The 18,577-nt window shown below is 41.1% G+C and overlaps 1 protein-coding gene across 1 annotated transcript in view; it reads right to left on the bottom strand.

Annotated features, from left to right (window-relative positions):
• Positions 1-4,502: 4,502 nt before the first annotated feature.
• LOC148346993 (medium-chain acyl-CoA ligase ACSF2, mitochondrial-like) overlaps positions 4,503-18,577 on the bottom strand; it is a 47,581-nt gene continuing 33,506 nt past the window's right edge. Inside the window, exons 11-16 of the mRNA XM_088322906.1 lie at positions 17,611-17,718; positions 15,407-15,558; positions 13,674-13,815; positions 10,296-10,406; positions 7,906-7,974; positions 4,503-6,612 (exon numbers count right to left, since the gene is read on the bottom strand). Coding sequence (XP_088179032.1) covers positions 6,550-6,612; positions 7,906-7,974; positions 10,296-10,406; positions 13,674-13,815; positions 15,407-15,558; positions 17,611-17,718 — 645 coding nt within the window. The 3' untranslated portion in view covers positions 4,503-6,549. The remainder of the gene's footprint in view (positions 6,613-7,905; positions 7,975-10,295; positions 10,407-13,673; positions 13,816-15,406; positions 15,559-17,610; positions 17,719-18,577) is intronic.

The following is an 18,577-nucleotide window of genomic DNA, read 5'->3' as shown; positions in this document are numbered from 1 at the left end:
CCACACAAGCCACTTCATGTCTACTAGGTAAACCGCATGTGTCAAATTCATAGCCCGTGAGCCAAAAGCCACATCATTTTATATGGCCGGTCAGATGATGCTGAAAGAAGCACAACAGACGAATGATCCACAATGACCTGCAGTTTTAAATATGTCCGCTGGATGACGTAAAGGCCAGTCGCCACTCACCTCTGCGGCTGTATTTGCTAATCAACCGGAGAACGTTGAAGAAACCGACGCTGTTGTGATTAAAGGTAAATAATAGTCACGGGTTTGCTGTTAAGCCAATACAAAAAAAAGAAAAAGAAAAAACAGCACCTAAGTGTACAGCACGGTAGCTGGGTGGTTAGTGTGCAGCCTCACGGTGTGAAGTTCTGAGGCTCATGTCCCGCTGATGCGGCCTTCCTGTGTGGAGTTTGCATGTTCTCCCCGTGCCAGCATTGGTTTCCTCCTGTTTCTTCGCACATTCTCAAAACATGCATTTTAGGTTAATTTGCAGGTACAAATTTTCCCTAGGTGCGAATGAGGTTGTCTCTGTGTGCGAAGATGCCTGGGATGGGCTCCAGCACCACCGCAACCCTTGCTAGCACAGAAAATGGATGGATAGCACCTGGGTAAAAGAAGCTTTAGCTCCTCTCTATAATTTGTATGAAATATAACAGCAAATTGGCAGCACGGCGGCGCAGTGGTTAGCGCTTGTGCGGCACAGTTCATGTCATGGGAACCTGTCGTGGGTTCAAATCCAGCTCCAGACTTCCTGTGCGGAGTTTGTATGTTCTCCCCGTGCCTGCGTGGGTTTCCTCCGGGCACTCCGGTTTCCTCCCACGTTCCAAAAACATGCATTTCAGGTGAATTGGCCGGTCCGAATTGTCCCTAGGTGTGAATGAGCGAATGAGTTGTCTGTCCCTGTGTGCCCTGCGATTGGCTGGCAACCAGTTCAGGGTGTCCCCTGCCCACTGCACGGAGATGGCTGGGATGGGCTCCAGCCCCCCCGCGACCCTAATGAGGATAAGCGGTACGGCTAATGAGATGAGATGAGATAACAGCAAATTTCCCAAATTCAGGAAAACATTTTGATAGATAAAAATAAAAAGCAGAAAAACTTTTAAATCACAAAATTATTCATTTGAATTAATTTTTGGGGGCTTTTTTGGCACCTTACAATCTGCATGAGTTTCACTGAGTTAAATAAACCATATTGGAAATAAATCAAATTGTTAATTTTATTTTATGACAAATGCACAGTTGATAAACACTTCAAGAGATTCAATCTTAGTGAAGAAAAAACAAATTATAATCAAATCATACATCGCTGAATTATTATTTCATTGTAAGCTTCCAAAAAGACCCCCAGCCCTTTAGTTTAGGCACACTTTTTTTGCTAATCATTTACGGCTCTGGCCCCTATGAGAATGTTTTTTCTACCATTTGGCCCCTGGGCTAAAATGAGTTTGACACCCTTGATCTAAATACAAGTACAGTATCTTTAAAGCTAACTAGTAAAAGCTAGCGTTAGCTTACACATTGCAAAGGCTAGTGTTTAGTTTCTTTGTCGCTTTTCTTGTTCTTTCCTTAATATCTTTTGAAATGACTCTACACGTGTAATGACTTTAACTGCTGCAGCACGAAAAAAGCTATGTTGCAAGTCATTTCTTTATTTATCCTTAAACCTTGATGTTATTCATCTATAAATAACAAAAACAAAGAATCACACCCTCTGACTGCACTCATCCATAAAGTTCAAAATAGACAAAAAATGTATAATCCTTTTACAGAAAAAATGTACCTATTAAATAATAAAATAATGAATATAATAAATATGTAATTTGGTAGTGCATAGTATAGTGTAAAGAATAGTCTATGATATAATAGTTATAATTCAAAGAACTATTCAAAACAAAAATATATGCTTGAATAAATTTCACCACTATAGCTGTTGTATAGTGGTGTGAAAACTTATTCGCCCCCTTCCTGATTTCAGTTTTTTTTTTCATATTTATCACTTACAAAAGGTTTCAGATCATCAAACCAATTTTGATATCACACCAAGACAACCCTGGTGAATACAAAATGCAGTTCGGGAATGTTGATTCAATTTATTAATGCACCAATGTTCTCCATTTGTGAATAATGGCTCTGACAGTGGTTAACTGCAGCCCTTTTAGCCTTGGAAATTGCTTTGCGACCCCTAAATTGCCAAAACCAAAAACCAAAATGAAGCTTCTGGAGTGGCTACATTAAAGTCTGGTTTTAAATTCAATTGAGATGCTGTGGTGTGACCTTAAACGGGCAGTTTATGCTAGAAACAACTCCAATATACATATTTGTAACAATTTTACCAAGAAGAGTGGGCCAAAATTCCTTGCGAAATTCATTGCGAAAAATTAATTCCCAATTATCGTAATCGTTTTATTTCTGTTTTCGCTGGCCCAACTCACTAGTTTCTGAGGCAATTTATTTTTCACACGCGGGCCAAATACGTTTTGATTTTTCTTGTACACTAAAAGATTGAAAGTGTGAGATTTTAGAGCACTACATGCTTCCATCTGCTGAAAAGCTCTATGGAGATGAGTATTTCATTTTCCAGCATGATCTGGCACCTGCCCACAGTGCCAAAACCACCAGTAACTGGTGCACTGACAATGGCATCACTGTCCTTGATTGGCCTGCTAATTCCCCTGACCTGAACCCAATCGAGAATTTGTGGGGTATTGTTAAGAAGAAGATGAAAGACACCAGACCTACAAATGCAAATGAGCTGAAGGCCGCTATCGAAGCATCCTGGGCATCAATAACACCTCAGCAATGCCACAGGCTGATTGCCTCCATGCCACGCCGGATTGATGCAGTAATCCGTGCAAAAGGATTCCCAACCAAGTACTGAGTGCATCAATGGACATTTTCAAATGTTTGATTTAGTTTTGCTGTTATAAAATTATTTTTTTTACTTGGTCTGAGGAAGTATTCTAATATTTTGAGATAGGATTTTTGAGTTTTTTTCAGCTGTAAGCCAAAATCAGCAATATTCAAATAATAAAAGGCTTGAAATAGTTCAGTTGATGTGTAATGAATCCAGAATGTATGACATTTTTGTTTTTTTAATTGCATTACAGAAAATAAAGAACTTTATCACAATATTCTAATTTTCTGAGACAGTCCAGTATATATATATACCAGAGCCATATTCCCCTCGTCGGAGGTGGCTAGAGTCAAGAACACATTCCCATTTTTTACTCTATCTGGGCGATTGATAGATAGGAGGGGACTCCCAGCCCCCTCGCTCAACCCAGCTCCTTGGAGTCATTAGGTGACCAAACCCCCAATTCCTACCCCTAATGCTGAGTGCTAAGCAGGGAGGCGACGGGTACCAATGTTGTAAGTCTTAGATATGACCCGACCGAGGCTCGTACCAGCAACATCCAAGTCTCGGGCTTAAAATACACTCTTACATTCATTAAATAAAAACAACACAACTGAATGTATTTAACCTAAAGTCCATCCATCCATTATCTGCACCGCTTATCCTCAGTAGGGTCGCGGGGGTGCTGGAGCCCATCCCAGCTATCTTCGGGCAGTGGGCAGAGGACGCCCTGAACCGGTTGCCAGCCAGTTGCAGGGCACACAGAGACAGACAACTCACGCTCATTCACACCTAGGGACAATTTGGACCGGCCAATTAACCTGAAATGCATGTTTTTGGAATGTGGGAGGAAACCGGAGTGCCTGGAGGAAATCCACACAAGCACAGGGAGAACATGCAAACTCCACACAGGAGGTTCGATCTCATGACCTCAGAACTGTGCCGCACACGCGCTAACCACTGCGCCGCCGTGCTGCCCTAACCTAACATTTATACTGGTAATCCAAAATTTCAACAGGATAGATTTTCTGCTTTGTGCGTAGGAAAGCATCATTCTCCACCAGAGGTGGGCACCCCGATCCTTGAGGGTCGCATATGTTTTTGGAGGGTTCATTTCTTCAACTTGGGTAAAACAAATCATCAGCTCGCTAGCAAGCTGCCAGGAGCTGATTGGGGTACAGTAAACCCTCGTGTATCACAGGGGTTACATTCCAAAAAGAACCGGCAATAGGCAAAATCTTTGGAGTAAAAACCTTTGATTACCCCCGCGACCCTACTGAGGATAAAGCGGTGCAGATAATGGATGAATGGAAGCAGAATGGCTTGACATTGTCGGGTATTCTCCTTGAGCGAGGTTGTTGGGGTTGTAAGTAAAGCGAGCGGAAAATGCCGCTTCTTAAAAAAAAAGAGTTCCTCTCACTTATCACTCGTCCGAAAGGGACCCGGTGTAACATACACGCGAGCCGAACGACACTTCCTGCCTGGAACTCACCTCCCTCCACGGCCCAGTGACAGCTTGTAGAAATACAGCTTCCCGTTCGGCTGTAAAAGGAGCACTGCCTGGAGCGAATTTATATTGAAAAAAACAAAAGATGCCCAGCCTTACCAGCTCTCACCACCAATGAGCGACGCCTACACACTCTCAGGACTTATAAATATGTTTATTTAGATAGATTAGATTTTGATTAGATCACATTTAGATAGACATAAAAATTAAGGAGAGAAGACATTAATGAATTTTGAGCTTGCAGGGAGAACAAGAGAGGACCGTACGAAATTCCCAAGATGTACAATATCCAGCCTGTTCTAAGGGTCCTCCCCTGTACCTTATCGTTTTATTAATCTCCTTAGTGACAAAAAGCATATCAATCCTACAGGGTGTGGATTTCAAAAAACAACAACATGATTAGCAGATATATGACAATGATGCTGACAATCAGAAAAGACTCAATGACAGTCAAAATAAAACAATAATGGTTGAAACAACCCAACACTAGCAATTTAAGCATTCTTCTTTGCAGGTGCTCAATCGTCAAACAAGAACCACATTCTTCATTGTTGTTTAATGTTTAGAACCAATAAACTAGTCTTCATTATCTAGACATTAAAATAAGAATCGTTGTTTAGCAGCAAGTTTTATGGATATTTTGGGTAGGTTTTTATTTTAGTATGTGGCTATTTTAAAGCAGTTTTCAGGGGTCTGCTAATATGCCATTTGGTTTTATATGCGAGAATTTATGGTAAATGAAATTCTTGTTCCATCCATGAAAAAAATTACTGATATTAATAAAGAAATACATTTTAATCAAATTTTATCAGCTAGGGGTCACCAATCTTATTGAAGCTGAAAGCTACTTTTTTTTAACTAATTACCATTTTAGTATGCATTTGTAGAATAAAATATTATTATAGATTATTACCATCTTATTACGTGGTTGTAATTACTAGAGGTTAAAATACGCTCATTCAACTACGGAACATCAAGTCAGTTACAAATCAAATTTTCTAAAAAATCACAATGACCTGTGATATGTATTCAGAAGCAGCCTAGTCATCTGGTGTTAGCGGGCTATCTGGTATCCGCGGGCACCACTTTGGAGCCCCCTCTGTAGTAGGTAGCTATTTTAGAGCAATTTTAGGGGGAAGCTTATATGCAATGTAGGTCTATATGCGAGTGTAGATGGTAAACAAAATTCATGTTCTGTTGTGGAATGTGGATAATAACTAATTCATTTAATTTATTTTGGAGAGAACGTCGTTGGGCGTCGCCCCCAAAAATACGCAGAGAGGACATATGGCAAAAAGGGAACGCGCTTTATTGCATTCGGGACACGTTCAAAGTTCCAGACGTTCAACATTGGCTTTTATAGTGTTCTCAAATAAAGTTAAGATATCTCGTGAAGGTCGTACGCCCCGGGTCCTCTGCACACCAGCTCGTGACCTCTTGCAACAACGTCATTCCACGACCTTCACCAGATGCCTACATACTTATCATTAATTATCATCCACATTCCACCACAGTTACATTTCCCCAAAAAAGGAATGATACTAGTACAGAAATACATTTCAACATTTCTTTTCTTTATTATTGCATTTGTTTAAAGACAGTTTACCTTTCCTTTGATTTAGCCGCAGTCAACCGCTAAACATCATACTAGTTAGATATCAAATTTCCTAGAAAATCACAATGACTCAGGATGTGTTCACAGAACCAGTACTTGGGCTACTCAGGTTGTGTTGGGGGCTGCAAGCACCCCTGGTTTTAGAATGTGGCTATTCTAAAGCAGTTTTAGGGGCGGCTTATATGTGAAGAAGGCTTATATGTGAGTATATACAGTATATTTCCCCCCAAAATGTGTGATATCATTAAAGAAATACATTTTAATTAAAAAATGTGTCCTTAGTATTGCATTTATTTAAAGCCAGTTTACCATTCCTTTGATGTAAAGGAAGACCGTGTTGGTATGAGCTACCATAGCGAGTGCTAGTCTCAATAATAACCAGAATATACAAACAGCATTACGAGATGCCGGTTTCCACAGTCCGCAAAACAAGTCACTTTGGTCAATTGGTTGGTAAAAAATGCCCACTGGAACACTAGGAAAAGTTTGACATTCCGATTTTGTTGGTTTATCCACGGGCAAAATGTTTCAAACGACGATTATTTCCAAGCAGATCTGTCCTGAAGCTCACTCGGACTTGGCGAGTCCCAAACGTTCCTCCGCCTCCCGTTGCAGTTCGTGTTTCTGGACCTAAAAAAGAAGGCCACCTCTTGTTTAGTCTTTCCTCCCTTAAATACCATTTCTATTCATGTAGTACGCAGATTTTCTTTTAGCCTCAAAATGAACTTAAAGTTTGGGTGAGTATTATAAACAAGGTTTTACGGATGTAGATTAGAGTATTTGTTCAATGATCAGTTGGAAATTATCGCTGACCACAATGGCAAAACATTGGATACAACGAAAAACGAAACTGGGTAGAAGCAGTGAGAGGGCTGATTCCTAACCACAAGCCCACCAGTTATATAGATAACATATGAAAAGGCATTCAATTTTATGTCATTATCATGCATTTTTATTCACGGTACCATAGACGAATGTAAGAGAACGGAGTAAACAAAAAGAAATAGATAAACAATGCAAAAAAGCATGACGAATGAATTGGACTTTGAAGGACATTGAATAAATACAGACGCTCCCCTAAATCTGAACATTTGCGTTACGAAAAACGGCACATTTTTTCAAGATGTCAAAAAATATTCGGACATTGCTGTAAGTTAGATTTTGTATTGTGCACCTTTTTCCGAGTACAGGACAGTACTGTTGTGCTTCTTTCTGCTCCTACCGACGTGTGGCACTGTGAGAGCTCACCCAGCATCCACCCCGCAGAAGAAATCCACTTCTTCCTAGTTCATGTGTAAACATTCTATACTGTATCTCCAGCACGCTAAGTACTTCGACATTTTTATTGTTTAATACCTCGTGCATTCATTCAGTATGGTTGCTGTAAAGTGTAAAGAAGAGGCAAGAAGTTTCTTTCGAAAAGAAAGTGGAATAGGGAAGCTTGATGCGGTAGAGAAAATGGTTGGATTGTTTTTTTTCAGGGCAACTTTTTACCGCAGAGGAGGAAGTCGCCAAACTCTTGAAGCCCAACTTCCAAGAGTAAGTTAAACTTTATTCATCTTTATAGAGCACAATATTTTATGAAATGTTTATTTTTCAGTACAAAACAATACAGGTGACTTATACAAGCCTTAAACATACATTCCATGCAAAGTATAGCACTGAAGCAATTTACGAACAAATTTAACTTACGAACGATCGTACGGAACCCTTTCGTAAGTAGGGCAGCGTCTGTATTGTACATTTTATCTTGGTATTGTGTTCATACATTGTCAATAAATCATTTTAATTATGACTGCATGTATTAAACAACGTTTGTCACGATTCTTAGTTTGGGCTGAGAAAAGGTGAAACAACAATTCTATACCGATTTTTGATGAAAACTTGATCAAATAAATACGTAACTTGCGGCATCAATCTTACCTTTCCAGTGACTGTGAGTGGAAAACTGCTGACAAACAAAACGTAGCGAGGAATCTTGAAGTGCGAAATCTGGACACACATCAAGAAATGCAATGAAAATGACTGGATGCCAGATTAGCGACTTCGGTAACCTAGAATACAAGCAAAGGTAAGGTCAGGCCTTAACAATCCATCTCGACCCCACCCGGCCCGCGGGTATTAAAGCCTGAAGCAGCTCGAGCCTGACAAATTAACTTGATTTGAAGGACTGAGCCCATATTTTATTTGTGAGGAGGAGAAAGGAGGACTCTTCCCTCGCTGAATTTTCTGTTTTTTTTCTACTAAACCCTCATTTTCCTTTTCTTTTTTCTTTTTTGAGGATATGCGCAATGGATTTTGTCCTCCAATTGTGTCACTGACAGCGTGTATATGCCGAGCGTGGTCACCAAACAGAAAAAGAAAAATGATGGGTGGATATTTTTTTTTAAATGAGAGAGAGGGAAACTTGGCTCGGCCCGAACCCAAACCTAATGATTGACATTTCAGATCTAAACTGATTTTGGGTTGGGCTTAAGGTCTTACCCATGGTGCCTAGTGATCAGATCTTTATATCACCCTGCCTTCCAGACTATAAACCACTACTTTTGGTAGATTTGAAACAGTGTGGTTTTAAACACGGTGCAGATTCTTTTTTCTTCTTCTTGTGGCACAGAAGGAAAACGGCAAGCTGCTCTTTTCCACAAATTATGCGCTCTAAATACAAAAAACTGCGTCTGAAGAGGTGGGTAGTAACGCGTTACATTTACTCTGTTACATTTACTCGAGTTACTGGACATTTTGTACTTGTAGGATTACTTTTAAATCATATCGTTTTTTTGTTTTACTTGAGTAGATTTGTGAAGAAGAAACTTACTTTTACATTAGTGTCATGATGACTCATTGCCCTCATCTGTGCCTGCTCATTTAGCGTCAGCCGCTGCTCGTTGCCTGATTGATTCCCCTCTTATTTATACTCAGTACTCCGGTCACTCCTTGTCAGTCCGTCAGCGAACCTCCGCATAAACAAGGCAAGCACTTTGACTCTGGCTCCCGTGTGTCCCGTCCTCATCCTTATCTGCTTGTCCGTCCCCGATTTGCCGATCGTCTCCGGCTCCCTGACTTTGCTCTTCCTTCGACAACGCTCTGATATCCCGCTCCAGCTAATGACCCGTTTTTGGCACATCGACCACGCTCTGATCTCCCGCTCCTGCTATTTGACCCGTTTTGGCACAACGACCATGCTCCGATCTCCCTCTCCGCCTATCTGACCTGTTTTGGCACATCGACCACGCTCGGATCTCCCGCTTCGGCTACTAGATCTGTTTTGGCAAATCCACTCACTTCAACGTTCCGATCACGCTTCGATCCCGTGAGCTTCTCCTGTCCAGCGAGCACCTGATCGCTGGCGTTTGTTTCCCCGCACCTGACTTCCTCGATATCCCAATAAACCTTTGTGTGAAACGTTACATGTTTTGTTCTACCATCTGTTCTGGTTATGAGAAATTAGGCTACATTGAACCCACTACTTAACTCCCTTACAGGTAAGTACGCTTCTGTCTCAATGGCGGACAGTGCATAGTGACGTAACATAGTATATTTTTTGTTGCACTGAATAGTCAATACTTTAATTGAAATTTTTATTAACATCTTGTGTCTTTTTTAGAGATTCGAGTTGCTCGAAGTTGAAATTAAAGTTGTTGAGTGTGAAAAAAGTTCAACGTTTAAATGAGTTAAACAAAACACCGACATCTTGTGATAGAGTGAAAAAAAAAAAATGCTGTTATCATTTAGTACATAGACTAATAGATGTTTTCTAAATTATTCATTTGTTTTGTGCATGTTTTTACATTATTTACATTATGTTACTTATATTTCTAACCAACGGTGTGTGCCAGATCGCAACACAGACATGTCTTTCTGTGTAATTGTCATTGGTGGTTGTCTCGTTCCTCGAGGATTAAAGGAAACTTCAGCGACCTGACATTGATGCCGATTCGGATGTATAAATTGAGGACTTGATTTGTGAGTATGTTGTAAATATGTAATAAAGTACTGTGACATGTATTATATGAATAATGTTAGCAAAAACAAAACTCTCAAAATGTTTTCTGGCCTAACTGCCGGGTTTTGTATTACGAGCACATGCGTGTGCCGACATGAAAAAAAGAAGGATAAACCGCACCATTTTTAGAAAGGCAGTGTTAAAAATGTAACAAATAGTAGTAAATCGATGTCAAGAGATTTTATAGTATGTTATTTATTTTTTTATACTTGGTAGGAGGTCTTGATCAATATTTTGCAGTGTCCTTGGCACTCATTTGCTATACTAAGCGAAGGCCAATGCCGACAATGCTAAACCTAGTAAAGCTTACCTTTCCTTGACAGAAATTCTTGATATCTTCGCCACTCAACTCTTGATCATCTTTCACTTTGATGCACGCGCAAACCTCCTCGCCCATGCGGGTATCGGGCACACCCACCACCTGCACACACAAAAATATAACTTAAAAAAAAACAGAGTATGTAGGTTTCATCTAAGGGTGTTTAGAGAATGTTTAACATGTCAAGTCGTGTTTACTTGTATGGCCCTTGATCACAAAAAGTCTCAGAGGGCGGCCCAGACAATCTGAAACCGACATGAGGGCAAGGTTGACCAGGCTCCAACGGATGTTGCAAGGGAATCAACAGACAATACACGGACATAATCAACATGAAATATAGGTAATAACAGAATGTCTAGCTGACAGCTTCTGGTCCCCAAATCTTGACCGATACAGCGGCTTTTCGATAAATGGTTCTCAACTGGTCTTACTTCCAGATCCACCATCCTTACTGACAAGCTGCGCCCCAAACAAGAAATAAATTCAACTTCTCAAATGTATCCAATGAAGGGATTCTGCAGTTAAAACCAGGGATAGTATAATATATTCATCGTTTTTATTTATTTTTTTCAAATAAATAATACTACTGTATATACGCGCATATCAGCCTACATCGCATATCTGCAACCAAACAAAACTGCTTTACAATAGCCATATACAAAAAGAAATTCAAAATATCAAGAAAGTGTGTACTACAACATTGATAATTATAGATTTATGTAGTCAGTAAACATTAACTGGTAAAAAACTAAAAATATGACATTATTAGAGTCAATTACTGTACGTTCCAGCAGCGCTTCAATAGCAGACACTCATATACCATTTTCCTATTTTGCAATCAGTTTCTTCTTTGACTTAATCATTGTTGTCACTGTTCTGGCCTTTTTTTATTATCACTAACTTACTTGAGATCTATTATCTTGGACAGAAAAAGGAAAAAAACAAAACAAAATCACCATAAAATGAGACGTGGTCCCTCTAGAATGCGCCGATTGGCTGAAAAAGAAGAAGAGATCGAGAGTGGCAAGACCAGATACTGTACTTTGATGCTCTGTACACCTGAACAAAGTTCCTTATTAAAAAATTCTGTTAAAAACAATAATCTTATGTATTTATTCATCCATCCATTCAATATCTGCACTGCTTATCCTCAGTAGGGTCGCGGGGGTGCTGGAGCCCATCCCCTCTATCGTTGGGCAATGGGCAGGGGACACCCTAAACTGGTTGCCAGCCAGTCACAGGGCAAACAGAGACAGACAACTCACTCGCTCATTCACACCTAAGGACAATTTTGACCAGCCAATTAACCTGACATGCATGTTTTTGAAATGTGGGAATAAAACGGAGTGCCTGGAGGAAACCTACGCAAGCACGAGAGAACATGCAAACTCCACACGAGAAGGCTGCTGGACTTGAACCATGAACCTCCGCACCGTGGGGTGCGCGCTAACCACCCAGCCGCCGTGCCGTCCTGATTTATTCATTTTAGTATTTAAAAAAATAATAATTCATTTTAAATAATGCCTGTCTTAGTGGTGAGCGGAAAGGACCTTCAACTGTCCTGTTGCTACAGCATCCGTATTTGTTTTTTTCTTTCGGGCCGTCTGGTATCCGGCCCTTGAGGGGTAGGTTATGTTATGGTCTGGGGCACCTCCTTCCACCAGGGGGTGCCAACCTGGTTTGGAACTGGGCCGGGGTTGGGTAGGGTAACTTTAACTTGATTACTTTCAATTACTTTTGGATTACTCCAATACCAAATATGCTAATAAAAGACAAAAGAAAAGAAATATGAATAAAATTATGACTCACAACACGTGGTAAGCTTTCTCTCCTGGCTTTGATTTCTTTGATCTCCGGCAAAATTAAATGATCTGAAATGAAATGATCTGCATTTATATAGCGCTTTTCAAGTCAAGACTTCCCAAAGCGCTTTACAATGTGCTTCACATTTCCCAATAGCGGCAGTGCAGCCATGTAAGGCGCCAACCTGCTTATTGGGGGTATTAGGGGTTCAGTGTCTTACCCAAGGACACTTCAACATGTAACACGGAGGAGCCAGGAATCGAAACTGCGATCTCTTGATCCCAAGACGAGCTCTCTACCTACTGAGCCACTGCCGCCCTAACTAAAATAAAATGCGACAGAAACCAAATGAAAATAAATCCAAACAGCTTGCCAACATCATTTTTGCCGTTCCATGTATACCGTACTCCCCAAGGCTGCACAAAATTTAGTAATTTTATTCATATTCAGTTTATTTTGTCTTTTGTTAGCATATTTGTTATTGGAGTAATCCAAAAGTAATTGAAAGTAATCAAGTTAAAGTAACCCTACCCAACCCTGAACTGGGCACAGGTGTGTCCAAAACCCCGCACCTCAATCATCCTTAACCTTTATAAAGACATTTTGAACAACACACTTCGTTGGGTCATTTTCCTTCCACTACCATTTCAGGTCTGCTTTTTTTGGTTGCACATTTTGTTAGTGGTTTAGTGCCTACTTGTTATTTTATTTGGACATTTTAGATTTCCAGTTTTTTTTTCTGGTTTGGACTTCATTAAGTTTTGTTTTGTTTGGACATTTTGTTGTTTTGTGAACCCTTATTTATTTGTCATTCTGTACCTCCTTTAGTTAATACTGAAGGATTTTATACATTTGACTATAAAGGATTTTATACGATTGAATACAAGTTACATTTATTGGGTGCAATGAAGATTTTCACCGAGTACGCTTAAGTTCAATGAGCAGTGAAAGTTCAGGGGACCCTGGTAGAAAATATTGTTTACAGGAATGGTGGGAACGGGACGTGAGGCTGATAAGATAGTCAGCACATCCGACGATGCAGAAAGGCCCAGATGACGGAGGACAGCAGGCATTGTTATGAGAAACGCTTTCCGCTGCTTTGAGTTTTCCAGACATTGCGGCGAGGTGGTGGGGCTCACGTTGGGCTTCATTGGCACGCCCATGGGAGGAGCCGGCACACCATCTTGCAATTGTGGGCCGAGAGAAAAAGTTAGAGGACTTCAGAGAAGAAGACTAATTCGACTAGTTCGGCCGTATTCGATGGAGTTTACTTAGTTCAATTGTTAATGAAATTAAATCTGCCCCCGTGTGAAAATGTCGGCTATTCTTGTTCGTCTTTTCCATCAAGAAACGAGCGCGCATTGTTGGGTAAGTGTAGGTTGTGTTTGGTTAATGGAGTCGAATAACTAATTTGAACAATTTGGTAAACGATAGATTTTAATATTTAATTCCTAACAATACTAATATGTTAATACGATCCCTCTTTTTGAGCACCCCTGCCTCAAGTATCTGATTCCCCACATGGGTCCATCCTCCCCAAAAAACATAATAGTCTGAGAGTCTGACCTGTACTTCTTTGACTTTTGGGTGCGTGTGAAGGAACTGCTCGATTTCAGCCGGGTAGATGTTTTCACCCCCGCGGATGATGAGATCCTTGATTCGACCTTCGATGCGAAGGTAGCCGAACGCGTCCAAGCTGCCGATGTCCCTGAAGAAACACGGACACAAACATTGCGTACTGCACTTGCACTCCCCCATGAAATTACATCATACATCACCATGACAGCTTTTGATCTGTGTCCAAGCACACACTGAAGATCTCACACTCGAATGCGACTATCCGCCAGTCAAAATCAAAATAGGCCAATTCTAACAGTCATTTACTTATCGCCGTTTTGCTACGTTGCAGATTTACATCGTGCGTTGTGTTCTGATTGGCTAAACAGTCATTCTGCCCATTTTCAACACATAGAAAAAGCTTGACGAACCAACATTACGTTCGTGCAACATTTTTCAATTTCTAGTTTCTCTAAAAGACATGATGTCAATAAAACGCTCCGGACCGACAAAAGCACCGACGGCCGAGGCCAAAAGGCAGACGAAAATGCTTTCTTTTGCCAACAAAGTTGAAATTCTCGACCCACAAAACCTGCTCTGGGTGAGCGTGCCATAGTTTCTCCGTGGCGCTTTATTCCGAAATTTTTGATCATGGAAAAATATATGGTTTCTGTAGAACAAACAGTAGACAACCATAACATTGTCCTAAGAAAATAGCTAGGATGTGTTTCCTTCTTCATGTAGCGTATATGGATGGATGGCTCCTTCAACATTTTGGGTTGCCGACCACTGCCTAAGGGACGATAAATGCAGTTTCCCACAATGCCCAGATAAGGGTGAAAAATTATCATGTGAAGTAAAAATATAGTGTCCTGAATATATTTAAAAATATTTTTTTGTTGCGAGTCGATGTACTGAAGCAGTGTAGTGAGACTCGCAAGGCATAGCCATATGGGCAAGAAAGTTTCAACAGAGCTTTTTTCAAACTCCCATCTTAAACGTCTGGTAAGCGAAGGATGACGTTTCGTGCACCCGGGAGAACACGATCGGCATGGTGACTGAAATCATGTGATCACTTCTCCGTAAAAATTGGGTGTTGCTAAAGTTCTTGCAAAGTTCATGCATAAGTTCAGTGTTGTTGCAATGAAATATTATTTTTCAAATAAGGACAGCATTGTTGAGATTAGCGGTATCACAAATACATATTAAAAAAAAGCAACAAAGGTAAAGTTCTGCTTGAAATGCATCATTTCACAAAAAGCCGTTATCCAGATGTTTTCTTGGGAAGGAGTATTTTCAAGAAATGTGGGCAATGTTTAACTGTTGTTTACTAAACAATGGTAAAAGCTAGAAATTGGGCATTAGAGAGAAACATCCGGCATTGAATGAGTTGAATGAGGGATCCCTTATGTGATGATATATTCGAATAATTGAAAAAAATATTTACCGCACAATGGGTTAGAACAACACAACATGTCCTGAATTTTTGAAGTTTTCTCATCTTCAACTCAAGTGATACAAAATATCACCTCATTAGCAAGCTAACAGGAGCTTTTTAATGACCCTGGTGATCCCGGTGATCTGTATCACCTGAGTTTAAGAGCAACCTTCAAAATCATGCAGGACACGCTGCCCTCAAGGAACAGGTTGTCCCCCTCACGAAGGAAAACATATATTTTTAACTGGTGAGAACGGCTTTCCGTGGGTTCAGCTTAGTTTGTGGGTGCCAAAACTCAACTCACCCCGTCTTGTACCAGCCATCTTTTCCGATGCATTCACGGGTCTTTTCTGGGTCGTTCCAGTAGCCCAACATGACGCAGTAACCTCGGATCAGGATCTCGCCCGAAGAAGATAACGGCAAGAGCTGACCACTTGACGGGTTCACAATTTTGGCCTGAAAAACAGTCCTACAACCATTCACATTTACCTAAAGTTACAGAAACCCCTCGCTACTTTGCGCTTCGGTTATTGATTTGTCTTTATTGTCATTGATATCAACGTTTCGATTATTGTGGTCAAAAAGAGCACACAGCAAGTGCTGCTTCGGGCAGATTGTATGTGTGTGTATTGGATCGGAGTGACTCCGTGCATGACAATGCTGGTGTATTTGTCAGTGAAATAGGTGGTGGGAGGTCAAATCAACGTCTCCAAACCAAAACAAACTGGGAAGCATAGTGACCGCGAGTTTTAAGCAGCTCATTACATTTAAAAATCATCATCTGAGGAAAGTCAGAATAGTGCAAAGAAATGGTGATCACCAGGAGGTACTCCCTGGATTATTATCGGGTTCGGAAATCGTCTGTGGCAGCGTCGGTAGAGATAGATAGAGCGAGGCTGCAAGTACGGCTTAATGCTACGGCTACGCTAACAACTCTCTTAAGCCACTATGGCTGAACTTAGCGAATGACCAACGCCAGATCCATTATTCATAAAACAGATGACCTGGAGCTACAACTCGAGGGAAAGCGCTACATTCGGGACGGTTGTATTTTAATCATCCTGGAGACCTTGCTAAAGTGGCGGTAACCTGTTGCTAGCGTGCAGCTAGCCAGCCGGACTCTAAATTGCTTTCTTACTCTGAAAGGAAAAGCCCTCAGATTCCGTTTTGTACATTTTGTAGTGCACTGGTTAGCACATTCGCCTTACACGCGAAAGGCCCCAGTTCGAGACTGAGTGGAAACATTTGTTGGGCTGGAGAGGGATGGGCGCCACTAGGCTGTTCTTACCCAAGACACACCACACGAAGTGGTAACCCTACGACTCTCGTGGCTAAGGGAAGTTGTTGGGTCATGGTTAGCCTAGTGCCAGACAGCATGCTTTTTTGCGCCCTAGTGTTCCTCACGTGACATCACAGCTCAGGAGGTCAAAGACAAAACAGACTGTCCTCAAAATGTATCGTCTCGCAAAATAACTGGAATATACCGGCCAAAAATATATGGTTTTCATGCATCAAACATGTGCTATTTGCTCACATTTTGCACGTTTTTTAATTTGGGAATACCTTTTAAGAACACACAGCTGAAAGGTAATAGTGGGACTAATTTCAGCTAGTAGCTGACTTTGTTGTGGATTAACTGTAAGCCAGCAGCCTTCGAACTGACAACAGACATCTGGCAGGATGTTATGAGATAATGTTGATACAAGAAATCACAAGTTATTGACTAAGCGAGACGATTCAGAGAAAAAACACTTTCGATTACGGGAAAAACATCACGCGATGTTGTGAACACACAGTGTAAATGACAGCGTCTCTTGGACGACTTTCAAACGTGGCTTGAACGTTTCAGAATGAATGTTGCAATAAAGGACGCTACCTTTCCGCCATATTTCTATCTCTTCATATATTTTGGGGCGATGCCCTACGACGCCCTCTCCAAAAACTTGTAGCTAGAAGAAATCAGGTAGACAATTCCAGCCCGCTCAGGTATTGAGTGGTTGCAATACTGAGCGGATATTAGGGGTGGGTATCGATCAATACAATTGTGTATTTACTTGAATCAGATTGATACCAAAATTCCAAGTATAAGCCGGCGCCTTGCATGGCTGACGCCGCTAACAGTGTGTGTGTGAATGGGTTAAGTGTGCAATGGTAAATGTAAATGGTCAGCATTTACATAGCGCTTTTCAAGCCAATGAAGACCTCCCAAAGCGCTTTACAAGGTGCTTCACATTTACCCATTCACACACTCACTCACACACCAATAGGGAGTCAGCAACCTGCTTATTGGGGGCATTAGAGATTCGGTGTCTTGCCCAAGGACACTTCGACATATAACACGGAGGAGCCGGGAATTGAACCTGCGACCTCTTGATCCCAAGATGAGCGCTCTACCTCCTGAACTAATGCAATTGTAAAGGTCTTCAGCGCTACCATTGCAGACCATTGACTAATTTACCATTTAATAATAAATAGGTTATGAAGGAAGTGATGGGTGTGGCCTCAAACCTCCGTATGGTCCATGATGTATCCGACCGTCTGGGACTTCCGGTCCATGTTGTCTAATGGCGATCCACAAAAGGTGACGGGACTGTTCTCTGTGGTGCCGTATCCGATCTGTTGATGACAGGTCACGCGTTAGCGCCCGCTTAATTGGCCGCGCGCCTCCGGGCAAAACCTTTCGCGTCGACATCAGACGGACGGCGGCGTTCCCGGCGATGTGGCAGAAGTGGCGAGAGAGCGGCACATTCCTTACGCCCGTGCTCGCTTTCCCCGCAGGAATGTTTACAACAGTCGTGTTGAAATCATTTCAGCTCGGGGGCCACATGGTAGAAAAAAAAATGCTCTTACTGGGGCCCGACCAGTAGAATTAAAGCAAAGAAAGAAAGGGGGATATTGAACTGAAAGAGAGAGAGATTGTGGGGGAAAAGAAAAGAGAAACAGAGAAAAACAAAGAAAGTGAGAAAGAAACAACCGAAGTGAAAAATAAAGAAATAAACAAAAAACAAAGGGGCAAATAAATAGAAAAACAGAAGAGAGAAAAATGAAATAAATCGAGAGAGAGAAAGAAAAAGAAAGAAGTGAAGAGACAGTCAGAAGGGAACGAGAGAGAAAGATTAAAACTAGAGAGAAAGAGAGAGAAAAAGAGAGGAAAAGATGAAGAAATGGGAGAACAGAACGAGAGAAGAGAAAGAGACAGAGAGAAGAGAAATAAAAGAGAAGAAGGGAGAGAGAACAAAAGACGAGAAAGAGTAAATAGAAAAAGGAGAGACAAAGAGTGAGAGAAAGGATGATAGAGAGAGAGAAATAAAGAAAAATAATAGAGAAACAGAGTGAAAGAGAGGTTGAAAAAAGGAGACTGAGAAACAGAGAAGAGACACAGAGAGAGGGGCAGAGTGGAGACAGAGAGAGAAAGAGAAATAAAAAGAGCATTAAAGAGAGGATGGGAGATAGAGGAAGAGAGAGAAAAGAAAGA

The sequence above is a fragment of the Urocampus carinirostris genome, chromosome 19 (genome assembly GCF_059441175.1).
Source record: "Urocampus carinirostris isolate Australia breed hairy pipefish chromosome 19, RoL_Ucar_1.0, whole genome shotgun sequence".
Classification (NCBI taxonomy): Eukaryota; Metazoa; Chordata; class Actinopteri; order Syngnathiformes; family Syngnathidae; genus Urocampus; species Urocampus carinirostris.
This window is presented reverse-complemented; position numbering and strand designations above follow the sequence as displayed.